This window comes from Carassius auratus, unplaced genomic scaffold (assembly GCF_003368295.1).
Source record: "Carassius auratus strain Wakin unplaced genomic scaffold, ASM336829v1 scaf_tig00001591, whole genome shotgun sequence".
NCBI classification, from domain to species: Eukaryota; Metazoa; Chordata; class Actinopteri; order Cypriniformes; family Cyprinidae; genus Carassius; species Carassius auratus.
The window spans coordinates 2,780,828-2,804,576 of NW_020523372.1; the positions used below are offsets into that span (position 1 = coordinate 2,780,828).

The 23,749-nt window shown below is 37.2% G+C and overlaps 2 protein-coding genes across 2 annotated transcripts; both read left to right on the plus strand.

The window, feature by feature from the left end:
• The first annotated feature begins 388 nt into the window (after positions 1 to 388).
• LOC113069426 (FYN-binding protein 1) lies at positions 389 to 11,128 on the plus strand. Its single transcript, XM_026242526.1, has 16 exons — positions 389 to 533; positions 3,516 to 4,086; positions 4,303 to 4,357; positions 4,725 to 4,801; positions 5,448 to 5,482; positions 5,632 to 5,666; positions 6,864 to 6,975; positions 7,074 to 7,233; positions 8,665 to 8,815; positions 8,905 to 8,921; positions 9,011 to 9,065; positions 10,031 to 10,094; positions 10,226 to 10,388; positions 10,588 to 10,621; positions 10,706 to 10,743; positions 10,851 to 11,128. Exons 1-16 carry the CDS (start codon positions 531 to 533, stop codon positions 10,874 to 10,876), a joined length of 1,596 nt encoding a protein of 531 aa, XP_026098311.1. The 5' UTR covers positions 389 to 530; the 3' UTR covers positions 10,877 to 11,128.
• A 5,760-nt stretch (positions 11,129 to 16,888) lies between these two features.
• LOC113069427 (amyloid-beta A4 precursor protein-binding family A member 3) lies at positions 16,889 to 23,521 on the plus strand. Its single transcript, XM_026242527.1, has 11 exons — positions 16,889 to 17,122; positions 17,773 to 18,926; positions 19,641 to 19,671; positions 19,760 to 19,905; positions 20,449 to 20,535; positions 20,625 to 20,801; positions 20,997 to 21,176; positions 21,276 to 21,488; positions 21,571 to 21,690; positions 22,201 to 22,341; positions 22,910 to 23,521. The coding sequence occupies exons 2-11, from the start codon at positions 17,877 to 17,879 to the stop codon at positions 22,979 to 22,981; spliced, it is 2,217 nt and encodes a 738-aa protein (XP_026098312.1). The 5' UTR covers positions 16,889 to 17,122; positions 17,773 to 17,876; the 3' UTR covers positions 22,982 to 23,521.
• The last annotated feature ends 228 nt before the right edge of the window (positions 23,522 to 23,749 follow it).

The following is a 23,749-nucleotide window of genomic DNA, read 5'->3' on the forward strand; positions in this document are numbered from 1 at the left end:
TATTCATTAGCTTATTCATGTTCTCTACAAATGTGATTTATAACCCGATAACTGCTGCTGTTTGCATTAATATTTGTAAGTTAACAAAAAGAAAAAAAAGCCACAAAATTGCTGATTGTCCTTTATGATCGACAGAGGGAGACAACTCTGCGTCTGCCTCTCCATCACTGCTCTCTCAGCCTCAGACTATGATCACTATAGAGTCAAGATTTCCCCATGATTTATATTTAAATATTTATATTAAACGAAACCGTTACTCAAATCACCAAAACATAAAATCCCTCACGTTCTGAGGCGATACAACTTCTCTGTTTCATTTCTATGTATTTCTGTTTTGTAGCTGTTGTATAATTGCATGCATCCCCAGCCTGCTGTGCTCAGCTGATGGATTGGCCTTCATTCGCTTCTCGAGCACTTCCTGCTGTAACAGTTTCGAGTGGTCGCTCTTCTTCTGAGCTTCAGGAAACTGCTGCAGTCTGCCTCTCTCTTCAGCTCCACTCACATGACAACTATCTGTGGACACAACACACATGGTAAGGCCAGCTCGATTCTCTTTTAGACAAAATACCGCGAATAGCTATTTTCAAACCTCCTATTGAATTATTAGACGACTGCTGAGGTATCAGTTAATTATGATAGCCTACTGATATATCATAAAGTTGATCAGATCTGAAATTTAAATACTCGCTTCACATGTTTTAAGGTGTATTGTTGTTGTTGTTGTTACATACTTTTAAAAAGCGGGCTGTAGTGCTCAGGCTGTGTCTCAAAACATCATTTTGGGTCACATCATCATCATCAGCAGCAGCAGAGACCCTCGGATACTGTGTGTGTGCTCTTTAGTTCCTCACAGATCTCTGTTTTAAGACACAGTCAGTAAAACCTCTCAGAACTGTGTTGAGAAACACCCCTAAATCCTCACTAACCCTAAACTAGCTCACCCTGTGTTGTTTTGTTTCATGATTTTTATTAGATTTCTTTGGGTCACACTCAAATCCTTGCTATTAACAAACCATTAACTATGACTTTTGCCTCTGTAAACTGCTAATTTGCTATTCATTAATATTAAGGTAGTTGTTAAGTTTTGTTGTTGGGATGTAGAATATGTTCTTGCAGAATATGTGCTGTATAAGTACGAATAAACATTAAATATCTTAACTATAGGCATGCTAGAAAACAGCTAGTTAATATTGAGAATCGGTCCCCATACTAAAGTGTTACCTTTTTTTCTACACTGAATACCTTTCACACATTTCAACTTCCTTTCGAAGTGATGATGTAAAATATCACTTAGCCTAACCCCGAGTCGAAATCTGCATTAAGAAAGTGAACTGTAGCCTAGTGTGAAAGCCTGTAAAGATCTGCTTTCCTCGTATCTTTTCACATCTTTTCAATAAATTGATATCTGGATCTGTTAAGTGTATGCTATGCTAAATTAGAGCGAAGTTTTGCGTCGACATAGTGTCAAATCAACAGAAAGGTATATTGTTCATGGTGTACTGTAATAAATCATAGTTTTGTTTATTGATGCAGACTTTATCAATGGACGGCAATGACCATAGACTGCAGATGCTCTGATTAGTGGTCAGTCATGTGTTTTTCTGATTTTTAAAACTAGATTTGAGTGATAATCTCATGCCTCAGTTGAAGACGTCACACTGAAATTCTCATACGAATGAAAAAAAACGAGCCTCTAAAATTACGAACGCCGACTTTAGTGTGATTTCAAAGCATGAATGATATAATTGTTTGGATTGTGGCTAAGAACAGTTAAGAAAAGCTTTCATTTTTCTTTTGTCACTGACATGGCTTGCGTTTTTAGCAGAGCATGCAGCTGATTGGTTGGCGTCTGACTGTCGTCTCTAGGACAACCACTGCTGAGTGATGTGCTGTGTGAAGGTGTGCGGTTTTAGGCACTTCCTGTGCCTCACTATTGTTCTGAATCGGCTGCTCACTTCTGAAACAGTTCGTGACAGTTCATTATCTTCCCCGCAACGTCTGATGTCTTTGAGTTATTCTTTCAAAACACAATGCAGATTGACAGATGCATGCAAAATCATTGAAAATAATGCATGCACATCACGTTTTAGGAAGAAGGTCATCTAATTAGAGACATTCGAAGCCCAGTCCTAATCAGGGAACGAGATGCAGTGATGACAATATGTGGTTCTGAGGTCTATTATAGTTACACAGCGATGGCATACTTCTGCTAAAAACTTCTGCCTTCCACAACTGATTTTGATCAATGCCTATTTTTGGGCCATTAACAGTGTATTCTAATACAGGTGTCAGGTTCAATACAAATTAATCTCTGTCGATAGCATCTGTGGCCCTACTGACGAGTACAGTCTACACTTTTGGTTTAAGATGGTGTTTAAACAAGGAAACAATAGTTTACCTTACAAGCTATTTGAATAAACAAGTATTCAAAAATGTATTTTGAGCCTTAAATGCTTTCTTCTGTGTGTCCATCTATCCGCTCTTGACAGTTCTTCTGTAGTAGTTACTCAAGTCAGACATTGTGGTGTTTTTTTAATGTTTTTTTTTTGAAAGTTCACACCTGCTCTGTAGCCTTCATGCACACTTTTTCTGTTATAATTGTGTGGTAAAGCACCCACTAGGTCAAATGTTGTTTAGATGGTTGTTTAATGTGACAGAAGCCATCAGAGCTCAAACGGTGTCATGTACTGGTTGGCCCAGTTTCTCTCGAAAGAAACGCAGCACAAACCAGCGCCGAACACGACATCAAACCATCTAACTGTGTGAATGATTAACTCTGAAGGGTCATTTCCTTCACCGCGTCCGTCTACTACTTACTGAAGCATATTCCTTTTATATATATTTCATTTTGATTAGCTGAGAATGCTCCACATTAACACTATCCAGAGGAAAAACCGTCACGCTGCTACTACGTTAAACTGTAAAAAAGTGAAATCTATACGGTAAAAAGGGCAAGTGTAGTTGAACTCTACTGTAAAACATATAATAGCAACATTTTAAATATTAAATATATCCAGTTAAATAAAACAACGTTTCATGAACTTGCAAAGTGTTAATCTATTACTAAAATATGTGTTTTATTTTTATAATACATGGGCAACCACTTTAAAAACACAGGCGATAAAGATTAAGCCACATGATTAATCAGAGTTCATCACAAGTAGTTTTCCCATAATCTGAACTAGATACTAAGTAGTTATGCACTCAAATACAAAACACCTTTATGGTAATAAACATTAAACAATATAAAATGTAACATGTTCATAACTGATAACAAAGAAGAGTCATCAAATGTGATCTGTCACACAGAGGATTCAGGAAATGTCAACATACTGTATGTTTTTTCTCTGTAAGTTGTATGATGAATAGCAGTAACAGTATAACTTTAACAGTATTTTACTGTAAAAATGCATTGGAGCTATTACAGTTTTCACTATATGGAGTAAGGCAACCTAACGTTAACAGGGTTTTACATTTACATAGCTCAGATGAGAATTGATTGTATTTCTTTACAGGAGGAAAATGTGGATGTCAAGGCCCTCCGGGCCAGATTTCACGCTCAGTTAGCGATGGCAGCTTCCGGAGGTGGATCAGCAGGCAAACCTCACACGGTTGGTGCGCTGTCGGAGTCTCTTACCAATGGAGCTCTCCGAAACAAGACTTCAGCTGTGCCTCCAAGACCAGTCTTTCCTCTGAACGCTCATAGTGAGCCAGAGATGTTTCATTCGGGTCCTCAGGGAGTCTTCCCAAGACCTCCTCCCTCTCTTCGTTTGGGAGCCCAGGACAGTCCTAAAACGCCCCCTACGGAGGCCAGCGTGCCGAGCAGAGTCAAGCTGACAGGAGAACTTCTCCAGCGCAAGATACTTCAACAGCCCGGCGACTCGAAAGCTACTTCTGCACCGCCCAAACCACCGCTGCCGAGCCAGAGGAGCATGCCAGATGTAACACCGCTAAGAAAGCCGCTTCCCAATGTCGGCCCGCGGCCCTCCAAACCAAAACGCCCTCCGTCTGTAAACCTGGATCACTTACGAAAAAAAGCCCCCGTTTTTCTTCCCAAAAGAAACACAGATCTCCAAAGCTCTAAAGGTAGGAGCCCAAACAAATGCCTTTTTCCGTCTACATACAAATCAGTAATAAAAATACATCACTCATCAATACATATTTGCATTTATACAACCTAATGCAGACTAACAGGAATTTATAATGTGAACCGTTGTCCACAGACTTTTTCCATGTTAGGCGAGATGTGTGTATGTAACAAGAAGCATGTTTAATTCAGTATTTATGATGTTTTTTGTGTAGGACCGCCTTGGCCACCAAACAAACCCAGCCAGATGACGTCATCGTTTTCTGAATTGTGAGTAATACATGGTTGTCTATAAGAAGCTGCCAAAGTGTGGAAGAGAAACTGTTACACACATAGTTTCCACATCTGATCTGCATCTCTAAATGATAAAGAGGAATCATTCTGAATTGCACCGAACAGCTTCTTGCATTCTGTTGTATCGCTTGATGCGTGCATCACACAGAGCGGTCTTTCGCCCTGGAAGTATGTGGGTGTCATGCACGCACTGTGGCATTTCCTGACTCTTTTTGTAGATTTTTATGATAGCATGTATTGCGTGACATAATGGTTATTTATAATATTTATTATAAATGTTTGCTGTTATTGAGTCTGATAGGGTTACTAACTACCTCTCATTTCCATGTGTTGTGTGGATCAGAGACGTGGACCACCAAGAAGACTATGATGACATCAGCGCATTCCCACCACCTCCTCCCACACCTCATAAGCCAAGAGGTAAACGTGCATGTAGTTTTCAGCTGGTGGGTTATAAAGCAGATGAAAAAGAAGATCAGACTATCATAGGGACGTGAGGGAGGGCTTTTTTAACTCGTGCCTGCTGGAAACCACATAGCAATGAGCTGAAAATAAACCATAGCAGCCACAAAGCAGTGCCTCGGTGACTATTCACAGCAACCTTCACTACGGTGGACTTTGCATGGACACTGTGAACCCTGGACCCATCTTCTGAAAGTTGAATAAATAGTTTTCAATTGATGTTTGGTTTGTTAGGATCGGGCAAAATCGAAAATGTGAAAATCTGGAATCTGAGGGTGCAAAATAATCTTCTTAGCAATGCATATTGCTTGTCAAAAATTAAGTTTTGTTATAGTTACTGTAGTAAATGTACTAAATATCTTCATGGATCGTGATCTTTTCTTAATATCCTAATGATTTTTTGGCATAAAAGATAATTTTGACTCATACAGTGTATTGTTGGCTATTGCTACAAGTAAACGCCTGCGACTTAAGAATGGTTTTGTGGTCCAGGGTCACATATAATCTAGCGTTTGTTTCGAATGTTTTGGGGTTTTTTCTTTTCTATGTGAAGCTGACTTGTTACCATAAAAACATTCACTGTTTTTGTCTTTTCATATTATAGACTCATGGATAGACGGATTCCCTTCTCAGCATGAGGTCGGTCTGTTGGGTTAATTTTGAGTTTATGTGTTATAGAACGAAAGACAGGATGTATATTTAAGGGGCAGTCTGTAACCACCTGACTGTGACATGCGATCTGATGTGTTTTTTTCATTTTTCATTTTTTTCCAATGTGCTCATTGTAGGACAGCGATCAAGAAATCTATGAAGACCCAGACAGGTAAATCATATCAATGTTCATTTACAATGCAAAGTTGCAAAGTTCCCTTCCCAGTCCACCCAGACCTCTGTTAAAACTAAACTAAACTACATATATATGTGTGTGTGTGTGTGTGTGTATGTGTGTGTAAACTAACACTCACTTAAACTGTTAATCTTTATCAAAAGTATATGTGATCTTTGCAAATATTAAAATTAATGTACTGTGCGTTGCAATATGATGCTAAATTCATTTGTAGCATTCTTAATCATTTTAGTTTTTAGTGTTTTATTTTTTAACTTCCACTATACTTTTCAAAAGTTGAAAAGTTTAATATATTAATGATTTTATTCACCAAGGATGCTTTAAATTACTGAAGTGACAATAAAGAAATTTAAAATTTTCGAATTTACAATTTAAAAAAATTATAATTTAAATAAATCCTGTTCATTTTAACCTTTTAAATGTATCGGTTTCCACAGAAAAAATTAATAAGCTAGATAATAATAAAGAGGAAAGAAAAGCACAAATGTATGCAACATTGATAATAATAATAATAATAATAATATATATATATATATTTTTTTTTATTTTTTTATGTGGCAAATCAGCAGGAATTAATTACATTAAAAATATTAAAATACAAATTATTTCATTTAAAGTGTGATCTTTCACAATATTGCTGTTTTTACTGATTTTTTTTTTCTCATAAAAATAAATTGAGCTTTGATGAGCATATACCAATCTTTTGGAATGTAGTGTATTTAGAGAAAACAGTTGCAAATTTTAGATTTGTTAATATATGGGTAATTGGCCATAAAATAAAATTAATCACTGGCTTATTTTTACCTGCAATAATTTTGTGCACAAGAGTAAATCTGTGTCTAAAAAGTACAGTAGCAAAATATGGTAACCTGTTTAATTTTTAAGGTTGATCAAGCAAAACTGAATTTTAAGTACAAGAATTCTTGACTATTATTACAAATGCATTCTACAGAGGATATCATAATCTTTCCGTAATGTATCAGTAAATGGAAGAAAATCTCTTGTAATATCCAGATGTTGTAGCCACAGACTGCAGAATTGTCACTTAAATTATAAAAGCAAAGGTTATACTCTAAAAACAGCAGTGTGAACATTCATGAAATTTCTCTTTTTTGGATTCCACCGGAGAAAGAAAGTCACTCTGGTTCCTTTATGTATTTCTGTATGTCCCAGACCTGTTCCTGCTGAGAAGAAAGTAATAAAAGAGACTAAAAAGACAGAGCTGGACAAGAAAGAACTGAAGGAAAAACAAAAGTTGGAAAATGAGTATAGGAAGAAATTTAAGGTAATAAGCTAAATAAGGAGATCATAAATGTGGTTCTGTATGTTTTAGCCTGATTCCTACAGATATTAGCATGTAAATAATTGTGTTTGCGTGCATAGCTGAATGGACCGATTGAGGTGATCCACATGGCTCGTGTGAGAGAGGACTGGCAGGGCGGGAAGAGTGACCTGAGTGTGCGACAGGGAGAGAACGTGGAGATCATCCGCGTGAACAACAACCCTGGGGGGAAATGGCTGGCACGAAACCTGAAGGGCAACAGTAAGTCAAATACTGAGACATGCTCTCGATAAACCACAGAAAATCGTTTTGACTAGTTCCTTAATTTCTGAAGACAAACACATTGGGTTCACAGCAGTGCACTTACGACAGAGGTCTGTGACGCAAGACATTCAGCAGAGGAAGTGAATTCAGCTTTCTGATTTAAATCAGAAGTGTGCTGCTTGTTTTCATCATTTCAGAAGTGAGGGAGAAAGAATATCAGTTATATACCAAGTCCTATTCTATTCTATTCTACAGTCCATGGTTCTGTAAAGAAATAAAATCACTTAAACCACATTATTGCAAAGAGGTTGTGTAATTGAACTTAGAAATATTTCACGGTAAGGAGACCTTATATCAATAGCACACAATACATTTTAAGGAAATTTAGTGTCATTTAGGTTTGAGTGATTTATTTATTTTTTTTTTTATTTTTTTTGGCTGCTTCTATTTTCTGGATACAAGTCCTTCTCGTACATTTTCTTCTTTTCATTTTCACTTGAATATATGTCAAAATATGGAATTAAGGATTTGTCAGTACTTGGATTTAATCTCAATCCAATTTTTTTATTTAATTTTATTTAATCTTTTCACATAAATGTATATCAAAATATAGACGAAAGGATGTCATTACATCCATTTCATTGGTATCTCAGTCCTTGCCCTATATATATATTTTTTCGATAATCTGTTTCAATCAGATGCATTGGGCAATATAGAAATATTTGTCTCTGCTTCCATTACATTGTAACTTCAGTTCTGACCCTCCATAGACTGCAACATGACTACCACATTCAAAGCCCAGTAAGATAGTAAGGACATCGGTAAAATAGTGTCAGTCATCGTGCGTTCACAATAGTACCAAGTAGTTCATCTGCATGCAAACAAGACGCAGTAAATTCAGGTCTTTCATGAAACAGTTGTATAAAATAGTATTTTTCGTTTCTTTGCACACAAAGGGTATTTCTGTAGCCTCATTAAATTAAGGTCAAACCAGATGTCACATGGCCTATTTTAACGATGTCTTTACTACCTTTCTGGGCCTTGTACATGGTAGTTGCTTTGCTGTCTATGGAGGGTCAGAAAGCTCTCAGATTTCATCAAATTTGTGTTTTGAAGCTGAATGAAGGTCTTGTGGATTTTGAAGGACATGAGGGTGAGTAATTAATGACTACATTTACATTTTTGGGTGAACTATCCCTTTAAGAAAATTTCAACCAAAGTTGTTATTGTGCTGCTAAAGACTTTATAGGAATATTCTGGGTTAGAATATGCTTTAATATAAGTTGAAGTTGCAATGTAATGGAACAGAGACAGACATTTCCATAATGTGCCAATGACCGAATTTTCATGTTTGAATGAACTACCCCTTTAATGAGGATAGAAAACAACAGTATTCATGAAGTTATGAGTATGCGTTTACTGTTGCAGTCGGCTACATCAGTAACTCCTGTGTGGATGTGGATTATGAAGAAGTGAAGAGGAAAATCCGTGAAGCCACATCCTCCCTCCACCCTTCTGGAGTCCGGCCCATCAACCCAGAAGTATACGATGATATCGGATCCAACGACCAGCTGGACAGGTGAGACCCCGAGCCTCATGCTGAGGGCACACCGAGGGCGTTTTACTATCATCAGCTCACATTGTGTTGTTTTTTCTTTCTGTTTGCAGCAGTTTTCACAGCGATGGTGAGTAATCCTATACAGACTTTTACTTTCTGAGGGGATTTTTCATTTTTCTGGACTGAACTGATTAGCATGTTCTCTGTTTCTCTCAGATTTATATGATGACGTGGATCGGGAAGAGTTTCCCCCTCCTCCCCCAGAGATCAGGTGCTCTTAATTACATTTTTTATAAGAAGAGTAACAAATATTACATTTCACACAAATGAAAATGAGGTTATGAGGGATCTGATGTACAGTCTGTTCAGTGTGCTCTGAACTTTAACGTTGATCACTGAGGTACAAAATACGAACATTAAACTTGAAATGATTTAGGACACTAGAACATTACTGCCTCATTTTCATTCATTTTATGTCAGATTAAATATAACCTGAGTAAAGGTGCGGTCACAATCACCATCGTTTGGGGAATTCTTGCAAGAGAAATCCAGTTATTTCATTAGGAATCAACGCAGGTGGGATTTTCACTCGAGGGTGAACAGTTTCCTCACAGCTTTTGCAGTGGGTTATAGTTGGTCACAGATTTGCTGTGTTAAACAACAGAAAGCCACTTGGTTTAAAAGTCACGTCTGTGTGATTGATGCACATACGTATACCTTTAACAGCAGACAATGGACTTTGTTTGCTCACACCATTTAGCTGAAATTTCACTAATGTGTCCGCATCTTAAAGTCTGTGTGTGTCTTAAACCCAATAATCACAGCGATTATGTAAATGTGCTTCCCTTTGCTATTTTCGTCTCATATTGTCCATACAAAAAGCTGCTGACGTGTCTCTCTTCAGCTCCATGCGCTTTGAACAAATGACAAACCCTCATATTTGAACTGTGTGTTAATGGATAACTGCCTGAAACCACAGGGAAAAAGAGGGCTTTGTCTTAGCTTCCCTAACCTGGAGATTTCTGTACTGATCATTAATCATCAAACTACTATTTTTAAGCAGTAAAGATGTATATCTCAATGTTTAACATCAGAATTTTTTTTTAATCATTTACAGTCTCTTTTTTTTTTTCTTGAAATGAACATCACACCATGAATGGTGTTTTATTTGATTTTTTTCTATGCACTGTAGTGAACACCATATATGTGAGAATTAATACCGTATGATTTGTTTAGCCACGACCCGATAAAGACCAAGCAGCGGGAGAAAGAGGAGAAAGAGTTTCGAAAGAAGTTCAAGGTGAATCTGTCTTACTTTGATCCATTTGTACAGAACAGATAAGCTTTGATTCTTGTTGATCATTGCCGTGAGAAGATATCAGATATCCATAACTGTAGTAAAAATATCAAATATGTGAAACTATTTAACAGTTTGAAGGGCCCATCCGAGTTCTGCACACCATGATGGTGGATCCTAATGCCAATCTGAAGAAGGGTGGGAGCAAGTACCTGGATGTGGTCCGTGAAGAGCTTCTGGATGTTATACAGGAGACCAACAAGAAGCATGTTCTTTGCCGTAATAGACAGGGGAAATGTGAGTCCCACACACCACCTGCTGGGAAATATATGTGTGCTATTCAAGCTCTGGCTTTGTTCTTCAGTCATTAAAACCCAGAGCACTGAGAAATAAAGATATCTGTTTCAAATATGTGTGTTAAAGTAGTACACGTAAAAACAGAAGTATAAAATTATTGATCAGTATTATTAATCAGATGCTTTTTCTCATTGCACAGTTGGATATGTCCCTTTGAATTACCTTATGCATGAGTATGTATTCATTTACATTTTTAATTGAAATGCAGTAATTCATATTTGCTTAAATGTGATCAAATCCTCTACTTCTATTTTCAGAGAGAATGAGGTTTATGATGACATTGATACTGCTTCAGGTACACACACACACACGCACACACACACACACACACATATAAACACACATATAATCTACATCAATTAGCTCATTTGATTTATTGTTTGTTTGTTTGCTTACTGGCAGATATATATGACAATGATGACTGCTGAGCTGCTTGAAAATGATGGTTATCATCAATATGATTAAAAGTGTTTTCACCCGAGAAAGCATATAGAGACTGGACGCCATCGAATGAGTGACGGACACGATTTGAAGATGTTTGCTTTAGGAAAACTAAAGCTCAAATCTTTGTACATTGTAGAAATAAGTATCCCGGAACATTATAATTATTATACATTTTATGATTGAAAGAATATTTTGTAAAGTGATGTTTTTATATATATATATATTTACTGTCAGATGTTTTTTTTTTTTTTTTTACATATGTGACAATCCAAAATTGTTCAAATTAAAATTATTTGTTTGCTTGTTGTGATGCTAGTTTTTTCTTGTTCTTCTTCTTCTTTACAAACACGTAGAATGCAATGCTCCCTTCAACAGTAGAGCGTTGTCTTCGCCAGCACACTCAGCTATGATTGACAGGTGCAGGAGACACCTGCTTTTATACAGACTTTGGTAGACTCCTTGATGACGTCACAGCTGCACTGACATCGGCTCTTGACTGCTTTGGTCTGACGTGAAAATGAATAATTTCTCGTACTAAGTCTACTTAGCTAACGCAAGACTGGTGTCAAAAATATGGATTTTAAACTAGTTTAGAAAGCAAAACAAGCATTTAATTTGTTTAATATGTTGTGCAAAGCCACATATGTCGACTCCGGCTGGTTGTGTAAATGATTCAATACGATGAACCGACTCTAAAGAGTCATTCGGGAATCGGACACTGGTCGATCAATGCATGTTTATAGGTCAGATTTAGATTTTTGCCAATTAATAATAAAATAAAATAATGCACTCACCTTGATACACAGTCAATCACAAACACGTGGTTAAAACGAAAACAAATGTCGACATCTCGAGGAACATCTGTGGAATCATTAAACTTCACCCAGAAACAAATTATTCAGAGAATAATGCTTATTACATCTACTTAACCCTGTAAATATGTGTGTGTGTGTGTGTGTGTGTGTGTGTGTGTGTGTGTGTTTGCATAGTTTTACTTTTATGCTGTGAAGCCTATCATCAGGACATCAGGATTAGATGTCGACAACCATCCAGTATTAAATCTAATGCGTGGTTTATTTCGAAAGTAATGATCTCAGATTAACGATTAAATTCGGGTGAATTCTGGAACCTCTCTATCTGGTTCTCTAATATGAACTAACTAATTTATGAATACTCCTAATAAATAATACAGTAGAAATGTACTCGCTGTCTGAAAAACACACGTGGCACGAGCGCCCTCTACTGGCCGAAAACCAGGAATCTCAATATTTGGGCCACTTTTAACATTTTCACACAGTTCTCCCAACTAGTTTAGCACAGCAGTGTCTCAAGTCTACTTATTCTTCATAACTGTAGCAAAGATCGTCCTCCAACACAATCTCAACTGGTTCTAGCAATTGTAAAAAAATATATATATATTTTTTTAATAAAGAAATTTATTAATACAATGCATTTAAGATCCAATTTAGTTTTCTCACAGTAGAAATAAAATCACAATCTGATACACAAGGCAATTTGAATCAGTTGACTGGTTTCATGAATTACAGTAGATTCATTCAACTCGATGGTGGAAATGAAAACAAATCTAGAGGAACATCTGCGACACTGACAATCATAACTTTATGCAAGGACAGACCACATAAAATCAGTTTGAAAACATCATGGTTTACCAAATTGTTTGTCAACAATATAAGGTATAAACATATAATTTATCTTAAATTCTATGCTTAGGCCTATTTTAACTAGTAGCAGTTGTAAAACAAGTATTTCACTGCTAAATTACACAGATCACATTTAATTTTTTATCTTTCTCAGTGTGTATTTGTGTGTCAGAGATTATATAATGAGAAGGATTGCCCTTCTAAATATATTTATATAAGAATAAGCTGTTTCATATTGAATCTGAAGTATATTTATCCATCACTTAAACAAGCAGTGCTGTTTGTTATGAGCCTGTAGATGATTCTGTGAATCTCCTCCCACTTGAAGAGCACTGGAATGGCTTTTCTCCAGTGTGAACTGTCTCATGTTTTTTCAAAGCTGCTGAATCAGTGAAACTCTTGTTACAGTGTGAGCACTTGTAAGGTTTCTCTCCAGTGTGAATTCTCTGGTGTGTTTTTAAGCTGCCCGTTGTAGTAAAGGTCTTTCCACAGTCGAAGCACATATGAGGTTTCACTTCAGTATGAATCCTCTCATGAACTTGTAAATTTTACAGATGTGTAAAACTCTTTCCACAAACAGAGCAAAAGTGAGGCTTCACTGCTACATGAACTTAAAGATGTGTTTTTAAGCTTAAGCAAATGTTTTATCACACTGTTCACAGCTGACTGATCTCACTCCAGCATGAGAGAGCTGAGGATTTATCTGAATCTTCCTCCACACTGAGTGCGTCCAACCATTTTTTCTCCAGTCTGAATTCTCGTGTGATCATTTAGATGTCCTTTTTGAATCAAACTCTTCCCACACTAAGTGCAGGCAAATTATCCTTTGTTTCCTTGTTTCTGTGTGAAATTCAGTCTTTGAAATGACTTGAGTTTTTTTAAAACAAACGCAGTTGACCAAAAGTGCTTTAAATGTCTAAAAATATACTCAAGCAGACAATACACAACAATATACATCACTGATCGGTGTCCCAAAAGCTAGAGGCAACATGCAATGGAGTAAAGGTGTGTTTTCAACATTGATTTAATGAGTCACATTATCTAATGTGCAATGGGAGACTAAGATATGGCTGCCACAGTAAAGGCTCGATCACCTTTGGTTTTCAACCGTGATCTGGAAACATGTAAGAGCAAACTCTGTGATGATCTAGAGGTCTAGCAACATAGTGCTGCTGTAACAGACATGAAATGTACTTGGAGCACACCATTAAAACTTTATATTGGACTCTAAAATCAGCGGGAAGCCAGGATCAGAGAAATGCTGGACCACTTCCTTGTGCCAGTCAACAGTCTAGCTGCAGCCGTGAGAGAGATTCTTACACAACCCTAAATATAACAAGTTACAATAATCCAATCTGGATGAAATAAAAGCATGAATCACAGTTTCCATGTCCTTAAAAGACAGAATTCTCTTCAATTCTGCAATAATTCGCAATTGGTAGAAGCTACTTTTAACAACAGCACTTGTCTATCAAACTTCAACTCCGAGTCAAAGATTACAACAATGTTTCTTACTTGAGTGCTGATATTAGTGGCTAAGGGGCCTTGATGTACAGAAAGCTGTTTGGCTTTCTTGGGGGGCCAAAAATAATTTCGTCCAAACACCCAAAATCATTGTTACATATAGGGGCAAATACATCTGGATGTCATTATCATAACAATGATAAGCCACATTCCATTTTTGACTGATGAAACCCAAAGGAAGCATCTTTCTAGAGAACAACAGAGGACAGAGACATGAGCCCTGAGGAACCCCAGAGGAAATAAACAGTGAAGATGAAATAGAGCTTCTTAGCTCCACCGCAAAGGACCTTTCATATAGATATGATGAGAACCACTTTAAAACAAGCCATTGCTTTAACATTGCACCTTAACTTTTTTTATTTGTGTAAATAATAGGCATTGCATTGAGGCCTTATGGGCGGGCCTTGGCCAATGAAAGCTGCCTTGAATTCCAGACCTTCAGCCGTCAGACTGAGGGTCTGGCTACGCAAGACTAGGAACGACCCTTCAATATGGCAGCATTGATGATATTCACTCAGAAGTGCAATCATATTACAGGCACACACACTTTTACTGAACATATTAAATTTTAAATAAATGTTTTGACAAATGTAGTAGGGTGGATTAGGGTAATGTGGGACACTTTTAGCCATATTGACTTGTGCATCATATTTCATTATGAAGCCAAAATTATACATCATGATATATCATTATGAAATAGATGTTCCCTATCTAAATCAGAAATAGATTTTTCAGAAATTGAAATTAAAGGGGAAATGACACATATAGTAGTGCTGCTTGTGTGTTTAAGAATTTGTGGATTTTATAATGTGGGACAGCTCATGCTCAAATCTGGGACACTATGTTTTGGCTTATAAATGGTCAATTTTATTTACAAAGTCAACTTCAGATTTGACACTCCTGGCTAAATGTGCATACCCATGTTTGCTTAATTAATTTATTAGGCCTACAGTTTATTGTCTTCAAAAGTAAAAAAAAAAAAAGAAAAAAAAAAAGTAACCTAATTATTTTATGTTAGTTAAGTTTATTTACGGAATGTTAAATACAATTTCGTAACATAAATCTTATAGTATTTAAAATAATTTATTATTTCATTATTTACAAAAATAAAACTAACCATTGTAATGAAGTCAAAAATATAAAATTGAACTTAATAAAGATAGCAAAATAATTAAATAAACAATTTTTTGAGAAGATATGAAATTTGGAACATGGAATGCCTTTAAATGTTATTTAATTGGAATGTTATTTAACTTGTATAAACTTCTAAAACAAAATGTTGTTCTTTTTTTTTTCAAAAAGCTTGTGTTAATCAAATTGTAATAGTAAAAACACTTCACAACAGAAATAAGCAGTCCTGGGCAGTCATGGACTCATCATGGTCCAGGATCCCATTGTCCTCTAGTCGCTAAAATTGTGAATCTGGATCTTAAAAAAATAATATTGCTGCATCATAAGCCCCAAAATTGTCAAAATTACACATATGGCATTTAACCTTCTTAATGCACATTTTATCAGTTGAATAACATAGCATATTTGACTGTACCACATTAGTCAAAGCATGCTGTCCCATTTTTGAAACATCCTTTTCTAAAGTGGGACAACAAAGGTTTCTTTAAATAGAAAATATTCTTAACACATTTTAAGAATATTATTGCAAAATTTGATGTATAAATTCATCGCAAAAGTAATTTGATAACAATTTAGAACATTGTTTTATTTAGAACAGATTTATACCCTTAACATTCATTCATTGTCATTTCAGTAAACTTTACAAGAGGTACTTCCCGTTTGTTGATTTTCTTGGCCACATTTCTGACATAATTTCCAGAAAGTCAAATGATTTCAATAACTTGACACCCCTGCTTGAATTCAGCACCAATCATGTTCACTTTAGTGTTGTAAAAGCAATGAAGCTTAGGTGTCCCACATTAGTCAGTGTCCCATATAACTCTAATCTACCCTACCTACTCAGACGGCATGTGATTTCGGATGCACTGAAATTTTATTTCAATATTAATTTTATGTTAAACTACAGAAAATGAAAATGAGGTTTTAGATTTTAGTCGTAGTTAACACTAATAACCCTGTACTGTGCAATGTGTGTTTGTTTTTGGTAAACAGCAAGTCTTTGTGTTTAGATCCATCAGCTCCATCCTGATTCTTAAGAGAAAAGCACAGACATGACAAAGGTCAGGTTCAGCTGAGAGCAGCTGGGTGTTCATTTTTAAAAGCATGACCCTTAAGTCTAAATGTTAATGTTTCCATATTCACTGCACGAACACAGATTGGCTCTTTGTGTCTGACTGTCGGCGAGGAAGTGTTTTCTCAGGATGCTGCCGAGCACAGATCCGAGGGGAAGTGTTCAGTATCCTGAGCAGTTTGGGAGGTCTCGGCTGGACTGTTCCCTCACTGAAAGGCCTTCTACAGATGAGCTCTGGTGATGAAGGAGCATGTTTCTAGAGCAGCACTGAATGGCTTTACTCATACAAAACAGTGACTGTGTTGATTTAATGTCTGTAATCATTATGTGTTATATAATAATTAATTATTATGTTTAATAATGTGCAATTTATACAGGGTACACAGGTGAATAATGAAAAAAATAATTTAATATATTTGTAAATAAATAAATGGAGTTGTAGAAATGTACAATTTGTATACTAATATGAATGTTTCAGGCGTAACAACGATTCTTCAAAATGTGTAAAAGCCTTTACTTTCTCGTTTATATTTTTTTGAGTCATTTTTATAAGGATTCAAATAGACATTCTCTGCTCTCCTAGTTTGATTATACGATTGATTGGTCATGCCTTGAGCTGGTGCGCATGCGCAGTGCAGATGTTCTGAACTACGTTGAAGTTCTGTGGAGTCGCACAATAACACAGTGAAAACCGAGTAAAAGTTATCCGTTCTTTACAAAATGAATCCCGTTCTTTTGTAGGAATTTCTCACTGAAACACGACGTCCTTTGGACCGTTTTCAATCTCCAGCTTTTTAAGCGACTGCCAGGATTTGCGTGAGACATGAAGATCTAGAGAAAAGGTAAGCCGTCATATTAAATAACAGCAAAGTTAATGTACGGATTTTTCTTTTTTGTGTGTTTGGATCATGTGTTCACAAAAATCTTATTTCTACTTGTCGCTCTCTCATGATGCTTGTATGTATAAACAGTGTCATGTTGCTCTTTGAACCATCAAAGTTACTCAAGTACACAAATCTTTCATTATCCGTATCTTATCTTTGTAGAACTCGTTATAAATTGACCTTACCAAAAAATACAGAGGTTGTACCATGGTACAGTGACTGCCTGATACTTTGAAGAGAACTAAGCAATGAATACCGCATTCATATACAATGGTAGTTCCTGGATTCTCATAGTACCTGGTGTATTTTGTCATGTTTTTGAAGACTTTACTATAATTATAAAATGGTGAAAATAATAATAATAAAGATCGAGATGGTATGATTAAATATTTTACTGGAACAGTATGTATAGTCACTAGAAAAGCACATCAACTGGTCATTGGGGCTCCCCAGGGATCAGTTATAGGACCTCTCCTCTTCTCCATATGCACTACATCACTGGGTCCCATCATACACACACATTGGTTTCTTCTAACTTGGCTATGCTATGCTGATGACACACAGCTCTACTTTGTTTTAATCTTACACTTTGATATTCTGTTATTTAGGTCGTTTTACATGGATCAGTGCTCTTCTTGAAAGATGAATGGTTATTAAGCATCTTAAGGGAAGCTCAGAAGTCACTGGATGAGGCAAAGTATCACCAGTAGAAATGGCAGATGATTTTCTCTACAGTGGGGGTTTGGAGTCAGAACAGAATTCCCAGCCTGATGCAAACTGGACCTCTAATGGTTTTGATTACTCAACTAATCCTCCGGAACTCTCAAATTCACACAGTGAAAATTGGCAGAACCCTGAGTTGGAGGATCTAGATTCCTTTAACCCCATCGAGCCCCCACCGCTGGACTGGAGGTCCGACTCTTCCAGCGAAGCCGGTTCAGTTGTAGAACTTGAAAACTGTTCGGTGGGAGATTTTGAGGCTTCTGGATCTTTCAACACGGGGTTTAATGAAGACACAGTGTCTGCACCAAGTGATCATGGAGCTCAGGACTCCAGTGAAGCTTCTGACAAAACCGAAGAGCATTTGGCTCCAGAAATGAGTGAGAACAAGCCTGAAATTTGTGTTTTTCAACAGCAGGACGAGCAGCGAGAAACAGAAGAAAATTATGTCAAGGACAGAGATCGAAAAGTGAGGAATCAAGAAATGAAAAGAGAGAAGATTGAAGAAAAAAGTGGGAAACATGATATTGACCACTCGCACATTCAGAGTCTCCTCACCCAGCTCCATCTTTTTCATCCATCATCAACTAATCCCACCCACTGCACACCTGATGAAGTAGCCAATCACGACGCTCCACACAATTCGTATACTCCAGCGGAGGGAGCTGCTTCCTTCTTCCAAGATCTTGAGTTCAATGTCCAGTCGGCATGTGCAGATGCAGATAGAAACATCAATGAGGCTTTGCTCTTTTCACACGAGTATCAGAAAGATCTGCTTCAGCTGCTAGAGGAGCCAGAGCCTGAAGAGCCCAGAACCGCCCCAGCATTGGTTCACACGCCCCTGGTGACCCCCGGACATCAGTCAGGGCTCAGAAGGCAGAGCAGTGATGCAGATGAGATGATCTCCATATCTCACAGTGAGGACGCTTGGCACAGACACCTGCAAGATGAGCTGCTGGTCTCAGGAATCACAGAGGAGGAGCAGTGGACGCCGGCTGAAGGCCTGAGCGCGGATCAGTCCAGCTCTCCAAACAATGATCTGGTCAGGTTTTAGTCCTTTTGGATTGTAGTTAGTTAGGCTGTGTTTACTGCTTCACATCTTTCACCACAGAAGTGTCCCATTGCTTGACAGAAAAGCTCATTTAAAGTAGTTTACACTGTTGTTTTCTATGGAAGTCCATTTCCAAAGAACTGGTTATCTCACATTCTGACATTATTTCTCATAATTCTGTGAAAAAATTAAATTTACATCTCGCAGTTTGTTATACACAGAAATAAGTTCTCAGAATTGATTATCTGTTGCACACAATTCCAACTGCATTTCTCCAATTTCAAGTTTCTGACAACTTATATCTCATAACTCTTCTGACTTTTTTTTTCTTACAATGCAGAGTCAATATCTCTTTTCTGTGAAAAAAAGTCTGAATGACGATATCTTATCTCATTATTTAATATATATAAACTTGGAGTTTAAATAAAGTTAGAATTGTGAGATAAAAAGGTCCAATTATTTCAATTTAATTTTATTCTGTGACCTGTTTCCATACGTTTCTGTAGAGCAGATTTTATCACTTAAACTTCAGGAATCACGTATGATGTTGTTATTTTTATGTTTATATTTTTAATGTACTTTTCTCAAGTGAAAGTACTAGGATATTCCAACTTTTTGAGTTGAATGAAACAGGAAGGAGGAACAGGAGGAACCAAAGAGTTAAGTTGTTTGTGTTGTCATTCATTTTCTTTTGTCTTTTAACAGGAAGCTGAAACACAGCCAGCTTATAAGAATGGTATGAAGTTTAGTGTAGAAGTATTTACAGCTTGTGCTTTCACAGCTCTCGTGATATAGTTGATAATGTCATCTTCTGTTGTTCTAAGTGCCTGGACCATGTGATCCTGAAGACCTCCTGGATGGGGTGATCTTTGGAGCTAAATATCTTGGATCTACACAATTGCAGTCTGAGAAAAATCCCTCCACCAATGCCCGGATGGCTCAGGCACAGGAAGCTGTGGATCGCATCAAGGTGGAAGAATATTATTGATTTATAGATCAAATTTAACAAAATGTTGTCAAGTGAAATGACAGGAATCAACAATAAGGATTATATATGCATGCCCAGTTGAGTTATACATTTAAAATAAATAATAATTGAATAATATTACATGTTGACAGTGTTTATTTGTCTTCAAGAAACTTAAATTAAACTGCTCAATTTGTACAGATTGACTGTACGACATTTTGGATCTTCAGAGTTTTGGTTACCTGGATACTAAAGGATTGACCGAAAGCTTTTAGGTTTCTTAATTTGTATAATATCTTATTTTGTGTTTCGAAAATGTGAGTCGTGTGAGATTGGAATGACTTGGAATGATGGTTTTTAATTTTCAACCTATTAAAAAGTTTGTCTTGGACCACTAAGGAACAGCCCAAACTCTTTCATTATCTTGACGAGTTTTACACGAAAAAAACCTTTACTCATATTTTTCTTTAGAAATTCTACAATTTTAGTTTGTCAGTTTTAACATGGCTAATGCACCATTTGATATATATTTGCATGTCTATCTAGGCACCTGAAGGAGAGTCTCAGCCTATGACCGGGGTTGATCTGTTCATTTCTACACAGAGAATCAAAGTGCTGAGTGCTGACACACAGGTTAGACAAATGATGAACCTGACAGTTCTTCTTACGTTCTGTGAGTGCTGTCGTCTTTGATGTGTGGCTGACTTCTCTCATGCTTCCAGGAGGCCATGATGGACCATGCTCTGCAAATGATTTCATACATCGCAGACATTGGGGACATTGTAGTTCTGATGGCCCGCAGGAAGCCAGCCAATCGCAAATCAGCAGATTCGACGGCTAGCTCTTCAGCACCACTGAAGAAGTGCTGGATGATCTGCCATGTGTTTTCTTCAGACGATGCGAGTGTTTTCTGCAGATCTTTCTGTGTGACGTCCACCTTGTTAAAAATTAGTTTTGCATTGGATGAAATAAAAATGTTCCATTGTCATTATAATAGGGTTTTTTATTATGCATTTACTTAGAAATATGTTTTTTGGGGGGTATTATTTGATCTACATTTCATAGTTTCTTATTCTTATTTGTGTCTACTTTAGGCTCAGATCATCGCACAGGCCATCGGCCAGGCTTTTGGTGTTGCATATCAGCAGTTTCTGTATGTTAACGGAATAAAAGCTAGCGATCTGAGGCCAGGCGAGTACAGCGATTATCTCGGCACTCAAGAACTTTATAACGGAGACCTGGTTCACTTTTCTCGCTCTGAAAACATCAGAGAGGTGAGGATGTCTTCCCCTCTATGTGGATCTGTGCTGAACGTTCTTGCTTTCAATGGCTAGATAACATGAAGAAACCCATTCACCTCTTTTTATTTTCAGGTGTACATATCAAAAAAGCCTGGAGAGATCTTAGGAGTCGCGATCGTGGAGTCTGGTTGGGGCTCCATCTTGCCGACTGTGGTTTTAGCCAATCTGCTGCACGGTGGTCCTGCAGAGCGCTCTGGAGAGCTGAGCATCGGCGACCGCATCATGTCCGTTAATGGCACCAGTCTGGTGGGCCTCCCCATCGCCACCTGCCAAAGTATTATACGAGTAAGACCAGCCAGAAATTAAAATTAAAGTTAATAATTTCTCTGCATCTCGTGCCAAAATGTTGATTTATCATATTCTCTAGGATTTAAAGAATCTGTCGATAATAAAGCTCAGCATCGTTCACTGTCCACCTGTCACCAGTGCGATCATTAAGCGTCCGGACCCCAAGTATCAGCTGGGCTTCAGCGTGGAAGATGGCATTGTAAGCTGCTGTTTACTACTTATTTATGACAATATAGGTGCATTTCCATTACAGATTTGAGCAAAACTTTGGCGATTATTTTATAAACGTCGATAAAAAGGATGAAACATTACAAGACTAAAACACAATCTTTTGCCTTTCGTGATAAGTCATGGCAATGGATTTTGGTGGGAGTTTGACTGAGTTTGGCTATAATTATTCAAAGGAGGTGTATGAGAGTATCTTCACAGAAGCAACACAGAGAGCCGCTTCAGAAACATGCGTGATACAGCTGGAATAAACACAATGCGAATTAACAAATTATTCATTTTTTCCTCACATTGTCTGAAAACCACCCTGAAAACTTTTTTGCAATATTTGGGTGTTTTTGCTAAATTTACGCGTTTTCATTAGGTGTATTTTCAATTCGCAAGTTCAATTTGCGCAATTTGAATGGTAATGGAAACGCGCCTTATGTTTGTGCAACTGTACTGAGTGTCTGACATTAAATCAATGTGATTTCTGCAATAGATTTGCAGTTTAATGCGGGGTGGAATAGCTGAGCGGGGTGGCATTCGAGTTGGTCACCGTATCATTGAGATCAATGGACAGAGTGTCGTAGCTACACCTCATGAGAAGATCATCCAGATCCTGTCCAGTGCTGTAGGAGAGGTAAGACAAGTGGATTTCACTTTATAATTGCAGTCACTTTAAACATATTGCCCACTTTATACCTTACTATCTTTCTGGGCCTTGAACGTAGTAGTTACATTGCTGTCTATGGAGGGTTAGAAAGCTCTCGGATTTCATCAAAAATATCGTAATTTGTGTTCTGAAGATGAACGAAGGTCTTACGTTTGGAACAACATGAGGGTGAACTATCCCTTTAACAACAAATAAAAACATACCTTCTTTTCCATGTTGTAATGTGTATGCGAATGTAACAGATAATCTAAAAATAAAAAATGTAGGACAGTGACCTGGTTGTGTGCATCGTTGCTGATTATGAGATGTGAGCAATGCACTCAAAAATGGAGACAGATGAACTTGAGCTTGCAGGGGTGTGTTCAAGCTGATTAAATGATTGGAGAAATCACCATACATCACCAGTCTTGTCTTTTACACACTAAAAGTTTTATGAGATTGCAATCATATGGAACATACAATTAGAAAATAGATAGTGGCATCTATCATGTCAAGTTTACAGTAGTCATAATTGTTTTTCTCTTATTTGTAACAGATTCATCTGAAGACTATGCCGACATCAACGTACCGTCTCCTGACAGGCCTGGATCAGCCCGTGTTCCTTTAGGAGGCGGGTCCTCTCAGATTCTGTTGGTCACATGCAAATTTGCCACTGAACATTTGACTGAAGTGTAGAAGAATGCTTTTATTTCAACCCTGCCTTTTAGCAGATGCATTAAAGCTGAACAGTGTAAGAATGTATAGAGATCAGGTCACGGACCTCCATTTTAAAGCTGTTTTAGAGCTGCTTATTTAACTGCTGGTTGATGTGTGTATATTTGTGTTTGCTCTCTCTGCTTAGCCAAGGTGCCTGAAAACAAGCCTTGTGTTTGAATGACTATGCATTAGAATCCACACTGAAAATGAATCTTGAATCACCTCGATCCTTCCATCTCAAGCTTCCAGCATTTCTGCTGTATCGCAGTACAGATTTAATGTTCAGTGTTTTTAAATGGTTTACATGCTCTTTACAGAGCTCAAGAATTAGTGCCTGTAAAAAAATCATTTAATGGACCTATGCCTGAGTTTGTTTGTTTTTAACTGTAGAGAGAGGTATATTTTAATAACTGCTGTAATGGATGTTTATTAAAGATATTACATAAAGACAGTTTTTTCCCTTGTCTTGTGTTTAAGAGAGGGGAAGTAAACTTGTATAATAAAATGTGTATATATATATATATATTAGGGATGCACCGAAATTTCGGCCACCGAAAATTTTCGGCCGAAAATGGCCTTTTTGGTTTTCGGCCGATAGACTTTTATCACCGAAACAACACGGCCGAAATGTTGTGATGACGCAAACAGAAACCGCGACCTGCACGTGCACCTGCATAGC